Source organism: Phoca vitulina, unplaced genomic scaffold (genome assembly GCF_004348235.1).
Source record: "Phoca vitulina isolate PV1807 unplaced genomic scaffold, GSC_HSeal_1.0 scaffold19, whole genome shotgun sequence".
NCBI lineage: Eukaryota > Metazoa > Chordata > Mammalia > Carnivora > Phocidae > Phoca > Phoca vitulina.
In genome coordinates, this window is record NW_022589722.1 from 33083922 (window position 1) to 33103493 (window position 19572).

Consider the following 19572-nt stretch of genomic DNA (forward strand, 5'->3'; position numbering starts at 1 on the left):
ACCCCCTCCCAGCTGGGGCCTGGTCCCTCTGCACCCCGCCCCTCCCCTTCCCGTCCCCTCCCAGCTTGGGTCCCACCCCCTCCCGCCCCCTCGGAGCTAGGGGCCTGGTCCCTGCACCCCGCCCCTCCCCCTCCCCCTCTCACCACCTCCCAGCTCAGGTCCTACCCTCTCCCACCACCTCCCAGCTAGGGGCCTGGTCCCTCTGCACCCTGCCCTGCCCTCTCCGGCCCCCCGCCCAGGCCCCCCAGGCCCTGGCTTTGCTGCTGCTGTTTGTGGTGAATCCATTTCATTTCCGTGTCCCCAGGACACAGAAATGATCTGAAGGACAAATGAAGCCATTTCAGATTGAAGCCGGAAATGGTTTTCAGGTGCTGGTGTCAGGGTTTGGCGGGTTCTCAGCCAGGGGAGGTGCTGGCCCCGGGGGCAGGCATCCGGCAAGCTCTGCAGACCTGTGTGGTCTTCACAGCCTGAACACCCCGAGCGGCGGAGGACAACCCGGCCCCGAGAACGAGCTGCTTGACCGTCCGTCCATAGTGCCCCCAGGACAGGGCCTGGCTCACAGCCCCCTGCGGCCGAGGGCAGACAGCTGTGTGGGAGACCCCGTGGCCCAGGGAGCCTGGCCTCTCCGCCCTGCAGGGGCACTTCTGGTCATCAAGGGGGCGGCTGCCAACGACACTGGGTACCAGGAGTGAGGACGGGTCACGGGCTGGGAGTGTCCCCGGGGTAATGGCCTTGACCTCCATGCTCCACAGGTGGACACAGAGCCCCCTCGTCCAGGACTCCCCCACCGTGACCCTGGTGGCTCCTCTGGGATCCAGGGGCCGGGGGATCCCGAGCTCATCCTGTCTGCCACGGAGGCAGCTGGGCCAGGAGAAGCCAGACCCACCTGGGCGGAGGGTCTCTTGCCTGGGAGTAGGTGGGTGGGGAGGGTGAGAGCCCAAGCCAGGAGGAGCTAACACAGCAATGCCCAGAGGCTCTAAGAGGGGCTCAGCTCACGGAACAGGGCTGGGCTCTTTCTAGCTGAGGGAGGGCTGTCCTCCCTCCTGGCTCCGTGCCTCGTCCAGGCCGTGGCTCTGACCAGCACAGGACGTCATGGAGGGCTGCAGGCTCTGGCGGAGGGGGGCCGCCGGGAGCCTGTCACTGAGGACCTGCCCTGTTTTCCTGGTGCGTCTGCTTGAAGGCTGGCCCGGGCTCTGCTGCAGTCCCCAGCCGGCCCCCGGACGCTCCGCTCTGGAGAGCGACGCCGGCGTGCCTTTATTGACCTTTGCGAAGTCATAAAGTGCGGCGTAATTAGCCAGTGTTTACGATGTTGTGCCAGCCCATTCCAGCCCCGCTCGGGACGGGCCCTGGGGCCGCGGCGTGGACCTGCCAGGAGGGGCGACGCCTCATTAGTAGGCACATTACCGGGGTAATTGACTGGGAGCCAGCTGGGCAGCGGTGAGGTGCTCGATAATGGACGTCTCAGGGCAACGTTCGCTGCCTCAAGGAGAACAGTAAAAGCGTCTGCGCCTCCCTTACTGTGTCCCGTAAAATGCCTGCATATTAGCAGAGGGGCAGGGCCATGGGGCCATCCGGAGATCCCGGGCCCTGAACCACTGCCGGATGAATCCAGCGCTGGGGAAGGAAGGAAGCAGAAATGCCGTCCGCTGGGCCTGGACTCTGGGCTCCTTCTGTGTTTCTGCCCGACACCAGCAGCCAGGCCCAAGGAGGACCTGCCGGAGGGAGCCCCGAAACCATGCTCCCTTGTCGACATAATTCGGCGCCTGGGGCCGCCAGCTGGGGCAGGCCGGCCAGGTGCTTGTTCCTGGGGTGGGAGACGTGGGGTCAGAGAGGCGGGGGCAGCCTCTGGAATGCAACCTGGAGTCATGAGCTGTCCTTCAGGAACATTCTGGGGAGGGTCTGTGCCCAGTCCCCCTTCCGTGGCCCTCCCCCACCCAGGGAGTACCTGCTGGGCCAGGTCAGAGATCGAATCAGGGGCTCTGGGAGCCTCGGCCATTCCCAAAGGGCAGGGCGAGCCCAGCTGCCCTGAATGAGGTCTGGGGACCAGCTGGGGAGCCCCTGATGACCTCTGGTGTCCTGGCCTTTGTGCCGGCCAGGCTGGGGATGGGGGACAGGCAATGTGAGGCTCCGTGGCAGGGGCTGCCGCCGGCCCCGGTGTGCCGCTCTCGGTCTGTGTCCTCGTTGAGCATTTTATTTTAGGTCAGGGCCCCCTACAGCTCCATTACCGAGTCCTGAGAGGCCTCTCCGGGCCGAGGTCTTGACACAGCAGAGAGTTTGGGCTCCGGAGCAGAGACCTGGGTCGCTGTCCCTTTGGCCTGAGCTGAGCCCCTTTCTGCTTAAAGTCACCCCTTCAGGGTTTTCTGAAGTGCCTGACATGTCACAGGGTTTAGAGTCTGTAATGAAGTCTCCAAAGACAACAGAGGAGCCTGGGTGGTGGCTGACGCTCCCAGGTGGGAACGCAGGCTCTCGGCCACACCCCCAGCCCTGGGTGACTGGGGGAACCCGAGCCTGAGTCCTCTCTGAGATGCAGACACACGTTTTGCCTTGCGGGAGCTGTGGGGGTTGCAGGGACCAGCCAGGATCCTGCTCGGCATGGGGCCTGGGACCGTGCATCGTGTTCAAACGGTATTTTCACCGATAATTACTATTTAATGTGAAGCACAGACTCTGAATCCTCTGAGCCCCGGGCCCCGCTGTGTGTACTTAGAGGTCATCTTCCACCGGCAGGCTCAGGGGACTGGAGCCCAGGTGTTTGCTGTGAGCTTCAGCCCCCTCTGGGTGTGGCCCGCCCCGGTCTGTGCAGGCAGCCCGGGTGTCAGGGGCAGGCTCAGCAAGAGGACCAGCGGGGACCGGCTCCGTGCTGTGTGCCAGGCTGGGAGGCACTCGGGTCGCGCCCCGTCCCTCAGCAGCCCTTCCTGCCCGGCTCCAGCCCAGGACCCCCCACGTGGTCCTCCCCGCACCCCTACCCTCCACCCTTCCCCGGCCTGTACCTTTGAGGCCCTTCTGCCCTGGGTCAGCCAGCCTCACCCATGGTGGCCCGTGTCCGGCAGCCCCTGCACGTCAGGCCCGTGCCCTTGTGGTGACCACACGCCCTGGGTGTGTTTGCCGTGGCCGAGTCGGAGACCCCCGTGGACCTCGTGGTTTCAAACCATGCAAACCTGTTCCCTCACAGTTGGGTAGGTCTCACATCCAACAAGGGGGCTCACTGCACCCCAGTCCGAGCGTGGGCAGGCCCGTGCTACCCCGGAGCTGCCCGGGAGAACCTGCTCCTTGTCTTCCCCGAACTGTTCAGCGTGTGGCCCTTGCTCCGTCTCCGAGGGCATCTGTCTTTCCAGCCTCTGTGTCCCACGTCGTCACCCGGTCTTCTCTCTGTGGTTAGATCTCCCCGTGTCTCCCTCTTGCAGGGACTCCGAGGTGACCCGGGCCACCAGATGATCCACACACGAGGTCCCGAGCTTGTTCACATCCGTGCCCTGCAGGTGACACCCCCCTTCTGTGGGGAAGGCCCCCGAGTCACAGGCTCCAGGGTCTGGGATGTGGGCCTCCCTCAGGCTGGGTTCCGTGTCCGCATGAGGCTTGTCTGCAGCTACCCTGTGTGCTGTCAGCCCGCCTTCTCGCCCACCGCCCCCCACCCACCGGCTCGCCACAGAGGGGGCTTTCCCTCCACCATCTGCTGCCCCCTCCGCACAGCGTCTGGTCTCCATGGTGGTGGCCCAGTCCGGAGAGGGAAGGATGTGGGCTTGTCCCACCGGCTCATTTTACAGATGGGGAGACCAAGGCTGCCACCTGCTGTCCGGGCTGTGACGCGGGGCGGGCAGGTGGGGTTCCCCCGAGCTCTGTGGGCGGCTGTGGCCTGAGTCATTCATGCTCTGGAGCCCTGACCCTCGTGCTGGGCGAGCGCTCCCGGCCACAGGGGCCTGGGCACCCGCTGCTGGGAGCTCTGTGCTGGCTTCCTGGCCAGTGTGAGGTTGGCAGCCGTGCTAAGTGGCTACTGCCTGTCGTCACTGCGGAGAGCACACGGCCTCAGGGAGGATGTCCCTGGCAGGGATGAAGTCCGAGGGGTCCCTGGAGGCCTGCGTTGGCTCTGGAGGGTGGGGTGCTGGTCTTCAGGCCCACGGTGAACGCCAGAGACCCCAGACGCCAAGCTGTGGCATCCCTGAGCGCAGAGCATTGGGTGGAGGGGCGAGACTCTGCCTGGCTCTGTGCTGCTGAGCAGACAGGTCAGGGAACCGCGGAGGGTGCGGGCTGAGGCAGAGGGAACCTCCCATGGCCAGGTTTGATCCTGAGCCCTGCAGCCATCCCTCCTTTACACGATTTGCAGAGCCTCCTGGGCTGAGCTGTGGGACTCAGAGCTTGAGGAGCTGCGCCCAGCCTGCTGACATCGGGGCGGAGCGCGGCGTGGCCCTCAGCATTCCTGCTGCCTCTGCCTTCTCCCAGCGAGGGCAAGAGCAGGGGACAGGTGGGGTCACCTGGCTCCCCCCAGCGAACGTCCTTCAGACGGGGGGCCGTGGGCAGGAGTGGGGAGGAGCAAGTCTGGATCTGAAGGGTGAGCAGGTGCTTTCCGGCAGGTGAAGCAAGTGAGGGAGCAACCAGGGGAGGCAGGCGATGCTGGGCAGCGGGAGGGCCCCGAGGTCGTACGGGGAGGTGGCTCCCCCTTCCCAGCCTTCTCCAGCATAGAGCCCAGACCCACACCACTCCGCCCGCGTTGTCCCTTTCCAGGACCCTCCCCTCCTTAGGTTGGGGGTCATGAACCTTCTAGAAACAGCTGCTTCTCCGTAGCAGGTAGCTGTCTTCCCAGGTGTTGGCTGTGAAGGGTGCATCAGGGCCCCTGGCAGGTTCCCGCATTTCCCTCTTGAGGCCGCCAGCCCAGCCCAGGTGGCAGCTGGCTCCGAAATCCCGTGTCTCCTGGACCAGCGACCGCCTCTGGGCACCACCCAGTCCCCGGCAGGATCAACGGCTTCCAGTGACAACGGGCAGGCCCCCGACCCCACAAGGTGGTTTCTGCTCGCTCCGACACCGTGGCCTGGCCTGGCTGTCCCCGACCCGTGTCGGCAGGTGCAGGACTGCCCGCCAGTCTCGGTGCGGCCCCGTGAGCCCCAGGCCGGGGACTCCCGAGCAGGGAGGGGCTCGGGCCGGGGCGGCGTGGCGGGGATCGGGATTTAAGGCTCACTGTGGAGCCAGCTGAGGGAACTTACCTACAGAGGCTTTGATCTCGGCTCTGGAGGCCCTGAAAACCTGCCTCGTGGCGGTAATCACGGCTATTATTCCCCCGCTCTTTATGATGGCCCCTGCACCTGCTCCTCCCCAGATTCCAGAGCCCAGCGCGCAGAGAGCCTGGCCTGAGCAGCACCTGGAAGGGCCTGCCGGCACTGGCGCCTTCCAGCTGAGGCTCCGCTCGGAGCTGGTGTGCAGGGAGGGGGCTCGTCCTTCCCTCCTGGCACAGCCCACCTGCTCCCGGGGATGGAACCTCTCATGTTTCCAAGCTCACAGGTGGCTGAGGGACAGGCCAGGCAGCGGGCTGGGGGCTCTTTGTATTGGCGGTAACCTGGCAGAAGTTTCTGGAAGGGTGTGCCCCGCCGTGGGTGGGGCCGCCCTCTGCCCCTCTTGGCGCAGCCCACCCGGCTTCTGGGCTGGGGCAGGGGACGTGGCTCGGGTGGGAGGATGGCCGTGGGAGAGAAAGGGCAGCGGGACAGGAGCAGGCTGGGACAAGGTCGGCCCGGTGTGGGAGGTTTTCGTGAGATGGTTGACTTTGCTGGAAAAAGCCGTAGTTGTATTTCGGAGCTGTGTTAGTGGGGACGGCCAGGGGACTCGGGGCTGTATTGCAGAGTAGGGTGAGCCGAGGGCTCCCTTCGGGATGGGGGAAGGAAGCAGCTGTCCAGTTGTGAGCAGCTTCAGGACCACCCACCCACGCAGATGCGTCCTGCCGCCTTTATCCCAAGCTCAGGCCCCTGCCCTTGAGCTTGCCTGTAAGGTAAAGCCAGGGAAGGATCGCTGTGGACCGTCGGGCACTGTGCTAGAACCAGGAAGGGGCCAGCACGCGCGCCAGGCCGCCCCCAGGTCCTGGGAACCACCTGGAACCTGGCCCTCCGCGGTCACGCACATTCCTGCTTCCCCTCCGGGACCAGCTGGGAGTTCAGCGGTGGGGACCCAAGGGCCAGGCGGGGTTGAGGGCCCTCTGACTCCCCTCTGGGCCGATTCAGGGGGCATCTCCAGAGCACGGGCCGTGGTGGAGGCTTCCCTGCCGGAGGGCCGCACCCCCCACCCCTTTGCAGAGACGGGGGAGCGGTCCTCTCGGAGGACGGCGGCGCACAGCTGACGGTGGTCACGGGAGCCTCTCGGGCTGGCCGGCGGGTGGGGTGGCCAGTGGCTCTGTGGGCAGCGGGAACGGACTTGCTTCCCAGCTGCTGCGTGGGAGGGAGCACTGACGTCCACTGGGGGCGAGCCCTGTGTACACACGCGTGTGAACATCTGTTACACGTGTGCGTCTACACTGCAGTGGGCGTGCACGGGAGTCTGCGTCTCGGCCTTGAGCTCACGCCGTGTGGTCTGTGGCCCACACCTGCTCTCACAGTGCTCCCAGGGGCCGCGCAGGCGCTGAGGGGCCTGTGGGCCGGCTGGGCCTGCTCTGGGTCCCCGGAGCCCCTGGTTCCTGTGGGGACGTTTTGTCATTTGTGCACATGAACCATGGGGGCCAGCCACGCCGTCCGCACGCGCTGGCCTCGGCCCGGGTCGGGGGCACTGCACGCCGTCCGCACGCGCTGGCCTCGGCCCGGGTCAGGGGTACCACACGCCGTCTGCCACTCGGCACTGGTTGGCTGGAGGAGGCGCTTCTGTAAATCCCGATTTCCCTCACTCTCTTGGTCTCCCCTCCTGCACATGGCGCAGGCCATCCCTGAGCCGAGGGGCTGTGCTTGGTTGTCCGCCTCATGCACTTAACTGGCTCCACCGGGTCGACCTGCGATAGAGAATCTGAGGCCGGGGATCTCAGTGTGCAAGAGCCCTCTTCCCTGCGGGGGACACGCCCCAGGACCCCAGTGGGTGCCTGAAGCCGCGGGGAGGACCCGGCCCCACGTGAAGTCGTGGGCCAGGCGCGGTAGGCGACGGACAGCAAGGACGAGTACTGGAAGAGGACGGTTACCACGCGCACCGTGGCGGAGGTCACGTGACGTCCCCTGTACTGCCCTCCCCATCCTCCCGTGAGGCCAGCCGGTGACCGGTCCCCCTGAGGGAAGCGGCGGAGGGATGTGGGCAGGTGACCCACCGCGGACCTTCCCATGCTGCGGGAGGCGGGAGCATGTGCCCCCCGCGCAGGTGGGTCTCATGTGGGGACACCCCCGGGTCCAAGGGCCTCTTGTAGCTCAGATCCTGAGGCTGTAATGCTCCGTCGGATTGTGTAGTTTTTCTGTATATTTTAATCCTCTCACCGACTGTCTCTGTGATCGGGATAAAACCACATGTCGCTTGCTCTGTGCGGGTCCTTCTAGGTCCTTCACGGCGTGAATCGGGAGCGTGTCTCTTCTGTAATGGGAGAGGCAGGTGTGGAGCAGGGACGCCCAGGGCTCTGTCCTCTGCTGTGTCCTGCCCGGTGGGGCCGCACCCCCGGCGCGCCCGCCAGAGTCTGCGGTTTGGGGACAGCACCAGCGTGGGCTCAGGCTGCAGCCGTGGTCGAGCGGCCATCCACACGGTCCTCCATGGGAGGCAGGAGAGGACGCCGTGGCATCTGCGTGGCCAGCCCGCCCGTGTTGTGAGTCAAGCCAGTTGTCCACTTGGGGGTCCTTGTGTCCATGTTGGGCGAGAGGTGCGTGTCGTGGGCTGCTGGGGGAGGGGAGGAAAGGTCGTTGTCCTGAGGATCCGTTTGCAGACTTCCCAGCACATTTGGGCGGCCCCCGTCCCGCACCTTCTCTCTTCCACCTACCTCGACGGCCTTCCCAGGTGATGGAGGCAGGGGCTCCAAGGGGCCGTGCTGGGCGAGGCGGGGCCCGCGGACGTGTGCGGGGTGTGCGTGCACCTGCGTGTCTCCCAGACCCCGGACACGGAGCAGCTCCTGCCAGGCCTCCCCTCCCGCTGCCGCCTTGAAGCCCTGTCCCCTGGCCTCAGGCCGTCCTGCTGCGGGTCTCGTCTTGATGAAAACAGCGACATTAGCGATCCCGACAGCGGCTGTGAGTCAGAGTTAGGACAGCAGAGCCCCTCCACCTCCTTTACCGCAGCGCGGACTCGCCCTTCCTGAGCACTGCCTTTATCTAGTGCCGCTGTGACGTGTGACGAAGCCTCTGCACCCCTGAAGTGTGGGTGGAGGGCGAGCTCGGCCCCACCTGCCCCCCAGGCCGTGTGCACGGTCCGCCGTCGGGCGCCGGGGGGCGTGCTACCCTCCACCACCAGGGGTTTCTTTAATCACACCTCCTCGTGGTTTTGCTGATGTTTTCTCGTTGACTCGCACTTGGAGCCAAGCACAGATTCGCGGATTTGGGGACGTGAGCCCCAGGGACGCCTGACCTGGGTGCCTGGGTATGTGGCGCCCCGCTGCGGTGGCAGCTGCAGACCTGTCAGCATCCTGGGAACATGGTTCGTGGGCACCCGTGTCCCGTGTTGAAACTCGCACCCTGGTGGGCAGTGCCAGCGAGCACGACCCTGAGGGGCTGGGCGCTCCACGCTCGCTGGTTTGTCCCCGTGACCCGCCGTGACCCGCCGTGACGTGCCGCTCGTTGGCGTCTGCGCGCCCTTACTTGACACAGACCCTGGAGGTCGACTCACAGATCGGGGGCGCCTAGCATCTTCGGGTCTTGGCCTTGAGCCCCATGTTGCCCCGCGCAGGTTCCGCCTGGGCTGCCGTGTTCCTGTCACTGCCGGGTCCCCGGGGCTGCAGAGTCTTTCCTGTCCCCACTGGTCCTTGTGTTTCTGTCTGTCTGTGGCCTGTCCCGAGGGAGGCTTCGCCCTGTGGCCGGGATCCAGCCCAGTGGGGGCCAGCCCAGGGCCGACTCCGGGAGTGTCAGCGTCGAGCTCAGGGTGTGGTGGCTGCATCCCCTGTGTCTGTGACGTTCAGGACACCAGCGTGGGGCGAGGCAGCACCACGGAGTGCCAGGAGGTGGGATTGGGTGCTGGCCGCTCTGCTCCTGACCCGAGTCTCCGGCTCCAGTCCCTGGCTGGTGGCCCTCCAAGGGCTGGGGACAGCTTAAGGACAGCGTCTGAAGCCCTCTGCAGGCCAGCAAGCCCGTCCTGAGGAGCGAGGGCCCCTGTCTCCCCCCGGCCAATGGAGAGCTTTGGTCCCCCTGGGGCTCCCCGTGGTCGGTCACTGTCATTGGAGCGGCCACCCCTGGCAGACGCCCTGCAGGAGCAATGGGACCAGGTCAGGCTGGATCTTGGGGCCTGGGATTCTGGACTCCCACAGAAGGAAGGGGCTCCAGTCCCTGGACCAGCGGGTTGCAAGGCCTTGGACCATAAATCTCAATTGAAACGATTTTATGTAGAATGGCGCGGTGAGCCTGAGAAAGAGTTTGGCACAGCTTGTTTTTAAGTCTCATGGTCCTTCCAGGGACTGCGCTCGGGTCTGGGCGGTGGCGGGCCTCCCTTGGGGACCGTGCTGGAACTCTTGGGGGGCCGGTGTCCTGCCCCCAGCCTGGGCTGCCTCGGGGCGCACGTGAGCGTTGACAGGCCGGGACGTGCTCATGTGGACCCCAGCTCCAGGGGTGGGGGCTCCCGTCCACACCGGCCCGGGGCCCTGGACACCGAGGAGGCCCCCAGGGCCGAGCACACACCTGCGAGTCCTGATCCACAGGTGTGTCCTGCGCCGTCCCTCCGCTGAGTCCCGGGGCCCCAAATCATGGCCCCGGGAGGGTGATGAAACCTCGGGAGCAGTTTCTGTGAAGTCTTCAGGGAGAGGGGAGTGAGGGTGCTCAGCTTGCAGGGCTCTGATGTCCTGGCCGGTAGCTCCCAGACCCATCCCCAGGCCTGTTGATTCGTCCCTGACCGTTGCTGTCCCGGGCTCCAGGGGACAGCCGGGGCTGGCTCGGCCACCAGCAGGGCCCTGAGGCGGGCCGCGGGCGTGAGCGTGTCTGTCCACAGCCTGGCCCTGCAGAGCCCCCCGCACACCCGCACAGACAAGGCTCCCTTAGCAACCCGAGCCGTTCAGCTCAGTAAGCGCCACAGTGGGGGATGCTCCCAAGTAGGAGAACGCAGTGTCTGTGGTTCCTCCCACGGCCACCCCAGGACGCTGACCTGCCCTCCCAGGCACCTGCTCTGGGTCTCATCTCAGTGTGGATGCACATGCAGAGCATGTGGGGGGCCCTTGGCGGCCTTGTCATTCCGAACCCCAGCACCCCTGCTCCGTAGGGTGCAGCCCAGCATTGCGGCCCCTGGGGGTGATGGTGCCAGGCTGACGGCTCCTGGTTACACCCTGCCTGGGTGAGGGGTGCTCTAGGTCGTGCAGAGCCTGCCAGTCCCTGTGCTGGGGCCCCGCCCAGCCATCCCCATACGTGGGGATCTAGGCTCAGGAGCCTCGGTGTGCCCAGGCAGGCATCTCTCACGGCTCGGGGGCTGGTGCTGAAACACTGGCCTTCAGTGGGGAGTCGCGTGGCTGGTTGGCTGCTTAATTAGCAACCGGGGTTCACGGTGTCCAGGAAAGTAGGAGACGGGCCTCTGCTGCCCACTGACGTAGCCGGAGGGGTCTGGAGTCAGGCTGGGCGGCAGTGAGGAACAGCCCCATGTCCACCGGCAGAGCTTAAAAGAGCGGCTGGGACAGAGGCCTCCCAGCTGCAAATCACAGCGTCGGACGGCCTGTGAGTCCCAGCGTCTTTACCGTGGCCTACGGACCAGCTCAGGTGCGTGGTTCCCCGTGGTCACATCTTCAAGGCTTTATCCACTGTTGTCACAGAGGACTGTTCTGTCCATCCCAACATTTTTCCTTTTGTTGCATTTGTTTGTCTACTTACCCGTTTATTTTTACTTCATTCTCTGTGCAGTATGTAATTTTTCATGTAATCAGCTGACGGAAGTCCAAGCGTGCAGCCGAAGTCTTACAGGGAGGTGGCGCTGGGGCACGGCCCGTGGTCGGGTTTTGCTCCGCACGGGGAGGGGTCCCAGCATCTGGGGAGGGGGTGCCCAGGAGACCCCCACTGGGCTCCTGTGCCGTGCCCCCAGCAAACGCCCTGTGATCCGCGGCAGGCTCTGGTCACTGCACACAGCCCATGCGGAGCCCAGGGCTGGGCGTGCCTGGTGCCCACCGCCGATGCCCCCGTGACTCTTGGCTCTCACCCAGACGCAGCACCCCCAGGGGTCGAGGGTGGCCTGGGCAGCTCCTAGCTGGCCGGAGTGGGTGGCTAGTCCTCGTGCTTCGTCCTGCCGACTTGGGTGACCCCTGCTTTGGACGCAGCTCCTGGCTGAGCTGGAGACCTCCAGGTGACACAGGTGAGAGAAAAGCAGGGTGGTCTTGTGCAGTGAGCTGCCCGGAGGACCCGGGGGCCTGCCTGGGGGAGGGCCCTGCAGTGACCGCAGTAGTGTGGATGAGGAAGGACACCAGGACTGAGAAATGCCACCCGGGAGCCCCAGGGTGCTGCCTGTTCGCCCTCAGCAAGGAGGGAGTGGCCCCTCTCCCCACCTGCCCCTTGGGCCCTGTGGCTGGGCGTCATTTCCTCGTTATTCCCTTGTTCTGAGGGGCAGCCCACCCCCCCCCGCACTGTCCCGTCTCCCTGCTGGCCCCCACGTGACGGACAGGCAGGCTGGGACCCCTGCATCCGGGCATCTATATGAGGTTGTGCTCTCAGTTGGGGGGAGCCCCTCGGGGCACCGTGCCATCTGCTTCGCTCGCATCTGGGTCCCAGGGTCCAACATCACAGACAGCATGCAGTAGGTGCTTACTACCTGTCGAGGGAATGGACGCGCGAGGCCGTGAGTGAGTGGGACCTCCGGTGGTTCTCCGGAGTGGGCAGGCAGGGAGAGGCCGTGGCTGCGTGGCCAGGGGGCAGCCGGTGTCCCGGCCCGAGGATGGACCGGTGCCGCTCGGCGGAGTGAGGGACGACCTCCCGTCTCCCACGGGGCGAGGTGGCCGGATTTCGTCTGGTCCGTCCTCCGTCCAGAGCTGACAGCATCTTTATCGTCCGAGTCAGCTTTCGGCACTTAGCGGAGACCACGCCGGTATTCCAGGCAGGGGGACGTCCTACGGAAGGCGGGGTTCTGCGTCTGCTGGGATGCGGGCCGCGTGGGCCCTCGGCCAGACAGGCGCCCCCGCTGTGATTTAGGAGACGGGAGGGGAGGGGGAGGCCACTTCACTGGTTGACTTGTCCCTTGCAAAGTCAGCGTGTCCCTTCTCTGCGTGCTGCGCTGGCCCAGAGACAGACCAAGGCCACAGCGCCTTGGTCCCCAGTCCTGTGCCCACGAACTCTGGGGAGCTGGAGCCGTGTCCACACGGGAAAGCAGGAGAGAGGGGCACATCCGGTAGCCTGTGTGTGCATCTCACGTGCTAAGTGTGCGTGTGTGTGCGCACCAGCCTGTGTGGGGGAGGGGCAGCCACGGACGGCCCGGCGTGGAGGGTGACAGCCGCGTCCCTGCTGCTCTCAGCCAGCCCTGTGCCGACAGGGAGTTTCTCCCTCACCGCCGTTAACAGACCCGGGGGAGGGTCCTCGCTGCGTCCACCGCCCTCGGGCCAGGTGGGCTCAGAGACCCCGGAGCCAAGTGTGGGTTCGGATCACCGTACTGCGCACAGTCTGGTTCCTTCCATCAGACGCCCGGCAGCGTGACACGGCCTTTCATTTCCGGGCGTGGCAGATGGGGCCACATTTAATTTCCTGCCCGTCCCAGCGGGGCCTCGCACGCCACCGTGGGGCCGTGTGCAGTGGAGGCCGCGGGCCCGACCCGGCGCCCGCTCCCTGGGCGCGTTTCCGACGACGTCCTTGAAGGTGTCCGAGACGGGCGCTCTGGGGCGGCGGCCTGCCTCCCCGCGGCCAGCAGGGCGCCTCCGAGGCCGGGGGGCTGGGCGGCTCGTCCCCCAGCCTCACACACTCAGCGCATGCCTGTGCCTCTCTTGCAGGTCAGCTGGCTGCCGGCACGTGTGAGATTGTCACCCTGGACCGGGACAGCAGCCAGCCTCGGAGGACGATCGCCCGGCAGACGGCTCGCTGCGCCTGCAGGAAGGGGCAGATCGCGGGCACCACGAGAGCCCGGCCCGCCTGCGTGGACGGTAAGAGCCCACGGCTAGGGACCCCGTCGAAGGCAGGGGCGGCGAGGTGCCGCCCGACACAGCCCACCCCAGCCCTCCCCCAGCCCGGGACGTCTGCAGAGGCCTCCTGTTCTCCGGGTCAGGCCTGGGGCTGGACAGTCCCCATGGGGTGACTGCTCCCCGGGCAGCGTTGGCTTGTCTGCAGCGTGGTGTCCGCAGGGCTGTGGGTGGCGGGGAGCCGGGGTCCCGGGCGGCCTGCGGGACTTCCTGGCCCCTTGGTGCCGCCGTGGGCAGAGGGAGCGGATCCCGGGCCATGCCGTCCGCCGGATGTGCTGTGGCTCGGGACGCGGTGACGTCCGTCCCCTGTGGCTTCTCGCTGAGGCTGCGTGCAGGAGGTGGGCTCCTGCTTCGGGTCTGGCAGGCGACAGGCACCCGCGGGCCGGCCCCATCCCCCTCGGGCGGGAGGGAGGTGGTGACGGCGTCCCCACGGCCACCGAGGTCAGGCTGTCTGACTGCCGAGATGCGCCGTGCTAACGTCCTTGCGGAAGGAGCTCAGAAAGGCGCCTCGTGTGAGGCGGTACCTTTGGGGATTGTCTTTGAAACAGAATCACAGACGTTCTTGGAAAAGTACAGGGAAGCCCTCAACGCACTGGGGCGCGTGCACTGGTCGAGGAGGCTGCTGTGGGCCGTCCAGCATGAGACCGGGCCTCCCTCGGTGCACAGCAGGGCCTCCCCACGGGCTGGGAGCGCCGGAGGCAGGCGGGGCCCTGCCCAGAGCCCTGTGACCAGAGCAGGCGGCCTTGCGGGGCTCCCATGGCCAGCCTGATGGCAGCTGTGGGCTCCCTGGGGTGGGGGGCCCCATGCACGGCTGAGCTGAGGCCTTGGTTCCTCGGGGCCTGCAGGAGGTGTGGTCACAGCCTGGCAAGACGGCCGGGTCCCAGCGGTCAGCGTGCCCTTCGCGCCCCAGCAGCCTCTGCATGGGGCTCTGGGCGCCTCCCCGGTTCAGCTGCCTTTGCTTGGGAGCCCACTTCCTGCTGACCTATGACCCTGAGACACATGCAGCCCTTGGGAAGGTCATCTGAGGAATGACAGCAGGTGCCGAGCAGGGGCTGGGACACCTTCAGGGCTCAGAGCACGTGAGCTTGGAAATTCACTTGCTCTGGTGGTGGGGCCGCTTTCGGAGTGAAGACCCTAGCGTCACCGGGGGCAGGTTTCTAACAGGCCAGGCGGGCCCCAGGGTGGCCCCCAAAGTCAGAAAGGCCCCCAGGGAAGCGAAGAGTAGAGCCACAAGGTCACCTTGGGGGCTGGAGACTGATTGGCTGATCGGCTTGGGGTCCCCGTGCCCCAGCATCACCAATGAGCCTGTCCTAGGACTCTCTGGGATCGTGGAGGGGCAGTGAGTCTGCTCTGGAGCTCCGGCCCCTCTGGGCCTCTGGCAGGGCAGGGGAGGGAGGAGCAGGCCCGGCGCAGCCACGCCCCGTCCAGATGCCCGGGGCACCTTTGGGGCTGAGCTGGCGGCTCCGCCTGGCCGAGGGGGTCCTGCGGTACCCAGAGTACCCTGGAGGCCCCGCAGGCTCCCGGCTGACCGCTCCCCCAGGCCCTGCGTCGGCTGCCTTCTGGCCCCCATGCCCTGAAGGGCTCTGTGGGGAAGCGGGGGTCCAGAGGCGGGCGGGAGTGTCTCGAGGATCTGGCGCTCGTCATGGAGACCGGCTTTGTTTTAAGAACGGTCGTCTGTCCTTATTAGAAACGTCTCTCTGTGGGCATCCGGGAGGAGGAGGCGTGTGACTGAGCCCGCAGGGGTGTGGCTGCTGGCTGTGGATTCGGGGCCTCCGTGCTGCCGAGCCTGATTCCAGGGGAGCTCGGGCCGGCCTTCCTGGCTCCCAGCGAGCTGCATTCCTCCCCGCGCGTCCCGCCCCGTCCGGCTCCCCAAACTGGAACAGGCCGCGAGCACACCTCCCTGCTGAGGCCGACTGATTCTGCCCCGGGCCGGGCGAGGGGCGCAGGACCCAGGCGGACGCTCACAGCCGCGTCCCTGCCTCTCTCAGCCCTGCGAGCCTGCGGGGAGAGTTGGGGTCAGAACTGAAAACTAATTGAATCTGGGTCTGCTCATCTGAAGCCACATTCTTGCCTCTCTCCCGCGAGCTTTCCCGCACCTCAGGAGCGGGGTCCCAGGGACCCAAATTAAAACCTGGCTGCTTCCAGGGGACGCCAGACAAATTAGTTGGCTCGTGTTCTGCATGGTGGGCATTTTCCCGGCTGCCGCCTAATTTAATTTTTACTTTTCTATTTTCCTGCTCTGTGTGCATAATAAGTTTCCTCACGTGTGGTGGTGGCCGCGAAAGAGAAGACTTGAGCCTTATTGGGTTGGTTGGAATCCATGTGAGCCGGGTTTGAACTGGGACGGTTTAGGCTGACCCTATTGTTCGCTCAACAGGGAAGCTTGGACGAGTGGGACACACCTGTGTCTGCGCACCTGTTTGTTCACTTAGTAATTGACTTGCTGCTAATTCATTCATTCCCTCATTCATTCATTCATTCAGATACAGTGTGTGCTCCGGGGGGATTGACTCTGCTGCGGGGTTGGGGCCCAGATTGTGGGGCAGGGACTGTGGGACCCCAGAGCACAGCTGTCTCTTCCTGTCCAGGGCACTGGTGAAGCTACATCTGCAAGGGAGCATTTGAGCAGGGTATTGAGGGATGAAGAGGAGCTCGCTGGGGAAGCGTTCTTTCCTGAAAGGAGGGGACAACTCCTGGCTGTGTCTTTGAACCCCGGGTGTTTCTGGGTGGACGTCTCCCCAGCCTGTATTTGGCAGTGCTGTGACCCGCTAGACCTGTGTGGGACAGGAGGCTCTGAAAGAAACCGCAGTCCTCTCTGCAAGGCTGTGCGTCCTCAACACAAACACGGGCCCTCCAGCTTGCCTCCGGGGCTGTCCCTGTCGTGAACACCGCAGTCAGTGCTGTCCGGGCGCGCCGGGCCAAGCTGCCTCCACCCGCAGCGGCGGCTCCGTGCAGCCCCGAGCTCCCCTCGCCCTGTGGGCAGGAACGTGCAGGCCCGGGGCCTCCGCAGGGCTGTCGCGAGGACCGAGGCGCTGGCCCCACACCGCAGCCCTGGCCGGCACGCAGCAGGAAGCCACCGACCCTGTGGTCCTTCTCAGGGAAGCAGCCTCTGTCTTTGTACGGGGAGGCTCTTACTTCCATCGGCTGGCTTCTCATGAAACTCTTGAAAGGAATCAAAGCAAAGAAAGGAGGTGGTGCCCGGCCCCCAGCCATGGGGGGAGAGGAGAGGTGTCCCTGGGAGCCTGGGGTGGGGGGCCGTGTCTGAGCTCCACGCAGGCCTGTGGTGAGGGCCGAGGAGCGGGAGGGTGACCGGGGTTGGCACTCTGCCTGGAGAGACTCCGAGGAAGTGACCGGTCCCGTCAGTGCCCGGCCAGCCAGGCTCTCCGACATCCTTGCCGGGCCCCCCTGGCCGAGAAGCCCACCTGTCTTCCAGGGGTGACCTTGCCCTTTATTCCTGAGTGGGGAATACAGCACGTCATGTGCCCTCACGGGAAGTTCAGAACTTGTAATGTGCCCCTCCTTTCCAGGGGAGCCTGGGGTGCCGGGAGTCCCGGGGACGGAGTGGAGGGTCTCGTCTGCAGTCCCCCATGCGCTGGCGGGCTGAGCCCCCATCTTCATCCACAAACGGGACGTCGTCGACTCTGCACATGAGGTACGACGCGTAGACGCCTTTTCTAAAACCCTACCTGCTTTACCCGACTTAGGGAACCAGCATCCCCCGTACATTCTTGCCAGCAGTGGGGGAGACCCGTGTCCCAGGCACAGCCTGGGTGCCCTGCCGATGACACGCAGAGCAGGGCAGACGTTGGGGGGTTTGTGTGCAGATGGGTGCTGCAGAGCATGGGGTCCTCCGTCGGGGGGAGGTGAAGGTCCAGAGATAAACCCAGACGAATTCCGTCAGCTGACGGTTGGCAGAGCTGCTGGGACCACTGGAAGCCATGTGCACTGCAGCAGGGCTGGACCCCTTCTCCCGCCGTGGACGGAAGCTGACGGGATATAAATCAGAGACGGAAACTATAGAAGTCGTAGAAGAAAACAGGGTGAATCTTCACGACCTGCGTTTGGCGAAGGATTCTTAGATCTGACACTAAAAGCACGAGCAACAAGAGAGAGAAGAATGGATAAGGGTTCCATGAGGGATGGAATGGCCCGGCCACATGACAGCGTGACATGGAGCCGGACCGGTTCCCAAAGCAGCTGCACAATTCTGCTTTCCCACCCGCGGCGCATGAGGGTCCTGATTCTCCACGTGCTCCCGGCACTTGGGACGTGCTTCGGAGGACACCATCAGGAAGGTGGAAAGACAGCCCACGAGAGGGAAGAGAGGATTTGCACATAACATGGCCGGGCCGTTCCATCCCTCGTGGAACCCCAGGTGCTCACTGAAGAGCAGGGAAAATGTGTGTCCACACAAACCCTTGCACACGGATGTTCTCAGCCCCGTAAACCTGCTGGACCAAGAGTGGAAACGCCCCAAGTGTCCGTCAATGGATGAGTGACCAAGCACCGTGTCCGTGTAACAGAACACGATTGAACCGTAAAAACGAGCGACCCACGCTACAACGTGGAGGGACCCTGAATCAAAGCTGCCAGACACGAAAGGACAGACATGGTGTGAGTCCGTTGACACGAGTGTCCGGAACAGGCAAATCTGTAGAGCACGAAAGCAGATGAGTGGTTGCGGGGACACTGGCGGGCGGGCGAGACGGGGAGCGATAGGCAGCAAGCACTGGGCTGTTTCCAGGTGGTGAGCGTGCTCTCAAATGCCGGTGGGGGCACAGCCCCGAACACACACGAAGGACTACGGGTGATGCACTCCAAGTGGGTGAGTTGTAGGGTGTGTGAGTCACGGTGCGGGGGTGCTCTCAGCCTCCCAGGACGAAGGTGGATTGGCGGGGCCGGCGGGAGGCTCGGGGCCAGCGCTGCCCCATCCACCTTGGTGGCGAGGACAGAGGGGTAGGACGGGGGCCGTCCTGTGGCTGGAGACGGTCGGCCAGGAGAGGCTAGCGTAGACCGCCGTTTCTCAGGCTCTTGGTGGAGAAGGGCTGACGTTTGTGAGACACGGTGAAAATAAATCACTGGAAAACAAGCCTTCAGAAGGCACTCAAGTAGACGTCTGTTTTTGTTAGATTCAGCAGACCCTGGATTACGCTGGATGCGCCTCCATTCAGCACCAGCCTCTCCGGATGCAGGCGGTGGGGGTGTCCAGGCCCACTTGGAGCAGCTCGAGCCTGCACTTAGGGAGCCCTTTGGCTGAGTGGGGGGGGAGGCCTGGGGGCTCAGGAAAAAAAGCCAAGGGGAAGCACCCTGAGGCCATTTGGATGCTGGTGGAGGGCATGGGGTGTTCCCAGGATGAGGGGGAACTGGAGCTGGCTGGTGGTGCCCAGGATGTAGGTTGTGGGGCCCAGAGGAGGAGGGCAGCTCCCCATTATGAAGACTGCATGGAGCAGGGAGGGCCGGGCCGAGGTCTGGACCTGGGAAGTGGGGCTGGTACCTTGTTTCTCCATCAGGTGGGAGGCTGGGGGGCCAGCAGGGGTCTGATCTGGGAAGGGAGGCAGGGTGTAGACAGGTGGGCGCTTGGCAGGTCCCCCCATCTTCTGTCCTTCTTTCGGGAGGAAGGTGGGGGCTGTGTGCAGAAAGGCCCAGCCCAGGGATGGTAAGCACCTCGGGCCCCTGCGGCAGCCCTGCCGGGGAGAGGGGGTGCGTGTGGCTGCTGCCGGCCCCAGCCTGCCGGGCGCACAGGTGGGGTCCAGGATCAGGAATGAACTGGGGCCCTGGCCCCCACTGGCTGCGCCCACAGGGGTACTGGCCTCTTACTGCCGGCCCGTTGCTTCGTGAGTCCAGTGTTACTGGAAGGGAGAGAACCAGTCATTTTCCAGAATCTACTGCCTTTACCTGGACGACCACACAGCGGCTGGCCGTGTGGCCACTGGTGTTTATGGAAAGAGATCAGAAGATCAGCCTGTTGCCGCGGGGGGCTCTTCTCCTATCCCAGACTCTGCTGGGATCCCCCACTGCAGAGCCCCAGGAACACCGGGGCCTGGGTGACGGAGAGAGAAGGTGCCGCACTCACACCAGAGGCTGTGTGTCACCAGATGGCAGCCTGGCTGGGGCGGGGGGGAGGTTCCAGGCTTTTCCAGGCCCTGATGGGAGGGGAGAGAGTGCGCTGGGGGCAGCTGAGCAAAGTGGTGTGAACACACCCAGCCAACTGTGACCCACGCTATGACCCCACACTGTGACCCTAGGCTGTGACCCTGGGCTATGACCCCAGGCTATGATGTCAGGCTGTGACCCCACACTGTGACCCCGGGGTGTGACCCAGGCTGTGACCTCAGGCTATGACCCCACCCTGTGACCCCAGGATGTGA

At 65.1% G+C, this 19572-nt stretch overlaps 1 protein-coding gene across 5 annotated transcripts in view; it reads left to right on the forward strand.

Moving 5' to 3' along the window:
• Window positions 1-19572, forward strand: part of TAFA5 (TAFA chemokine like family member 5) — a 193727-nt gene that overhangs the window by 106975 nt on the left and 67180 nt on the right. For 3 of the 5 annotated variants that reach the window (XM_032416137.1, XM_032416141.1, XM_032416138.1), the window contains exon 2: window positions 13019-13168. In XM_032416137.1, coding sequence (XP_032272028.1) covers window positions 13019-13168 — 150 coding nt within the window. Of the gene's footprint in view, window positions 1-13018; window positions 13169-16731; window positions 18206-19572 lie in introns of those variants that run through there. The other 2 variants (XM_032416140.1, XM_032416139.1) reach the window with 2 other exon arrangements.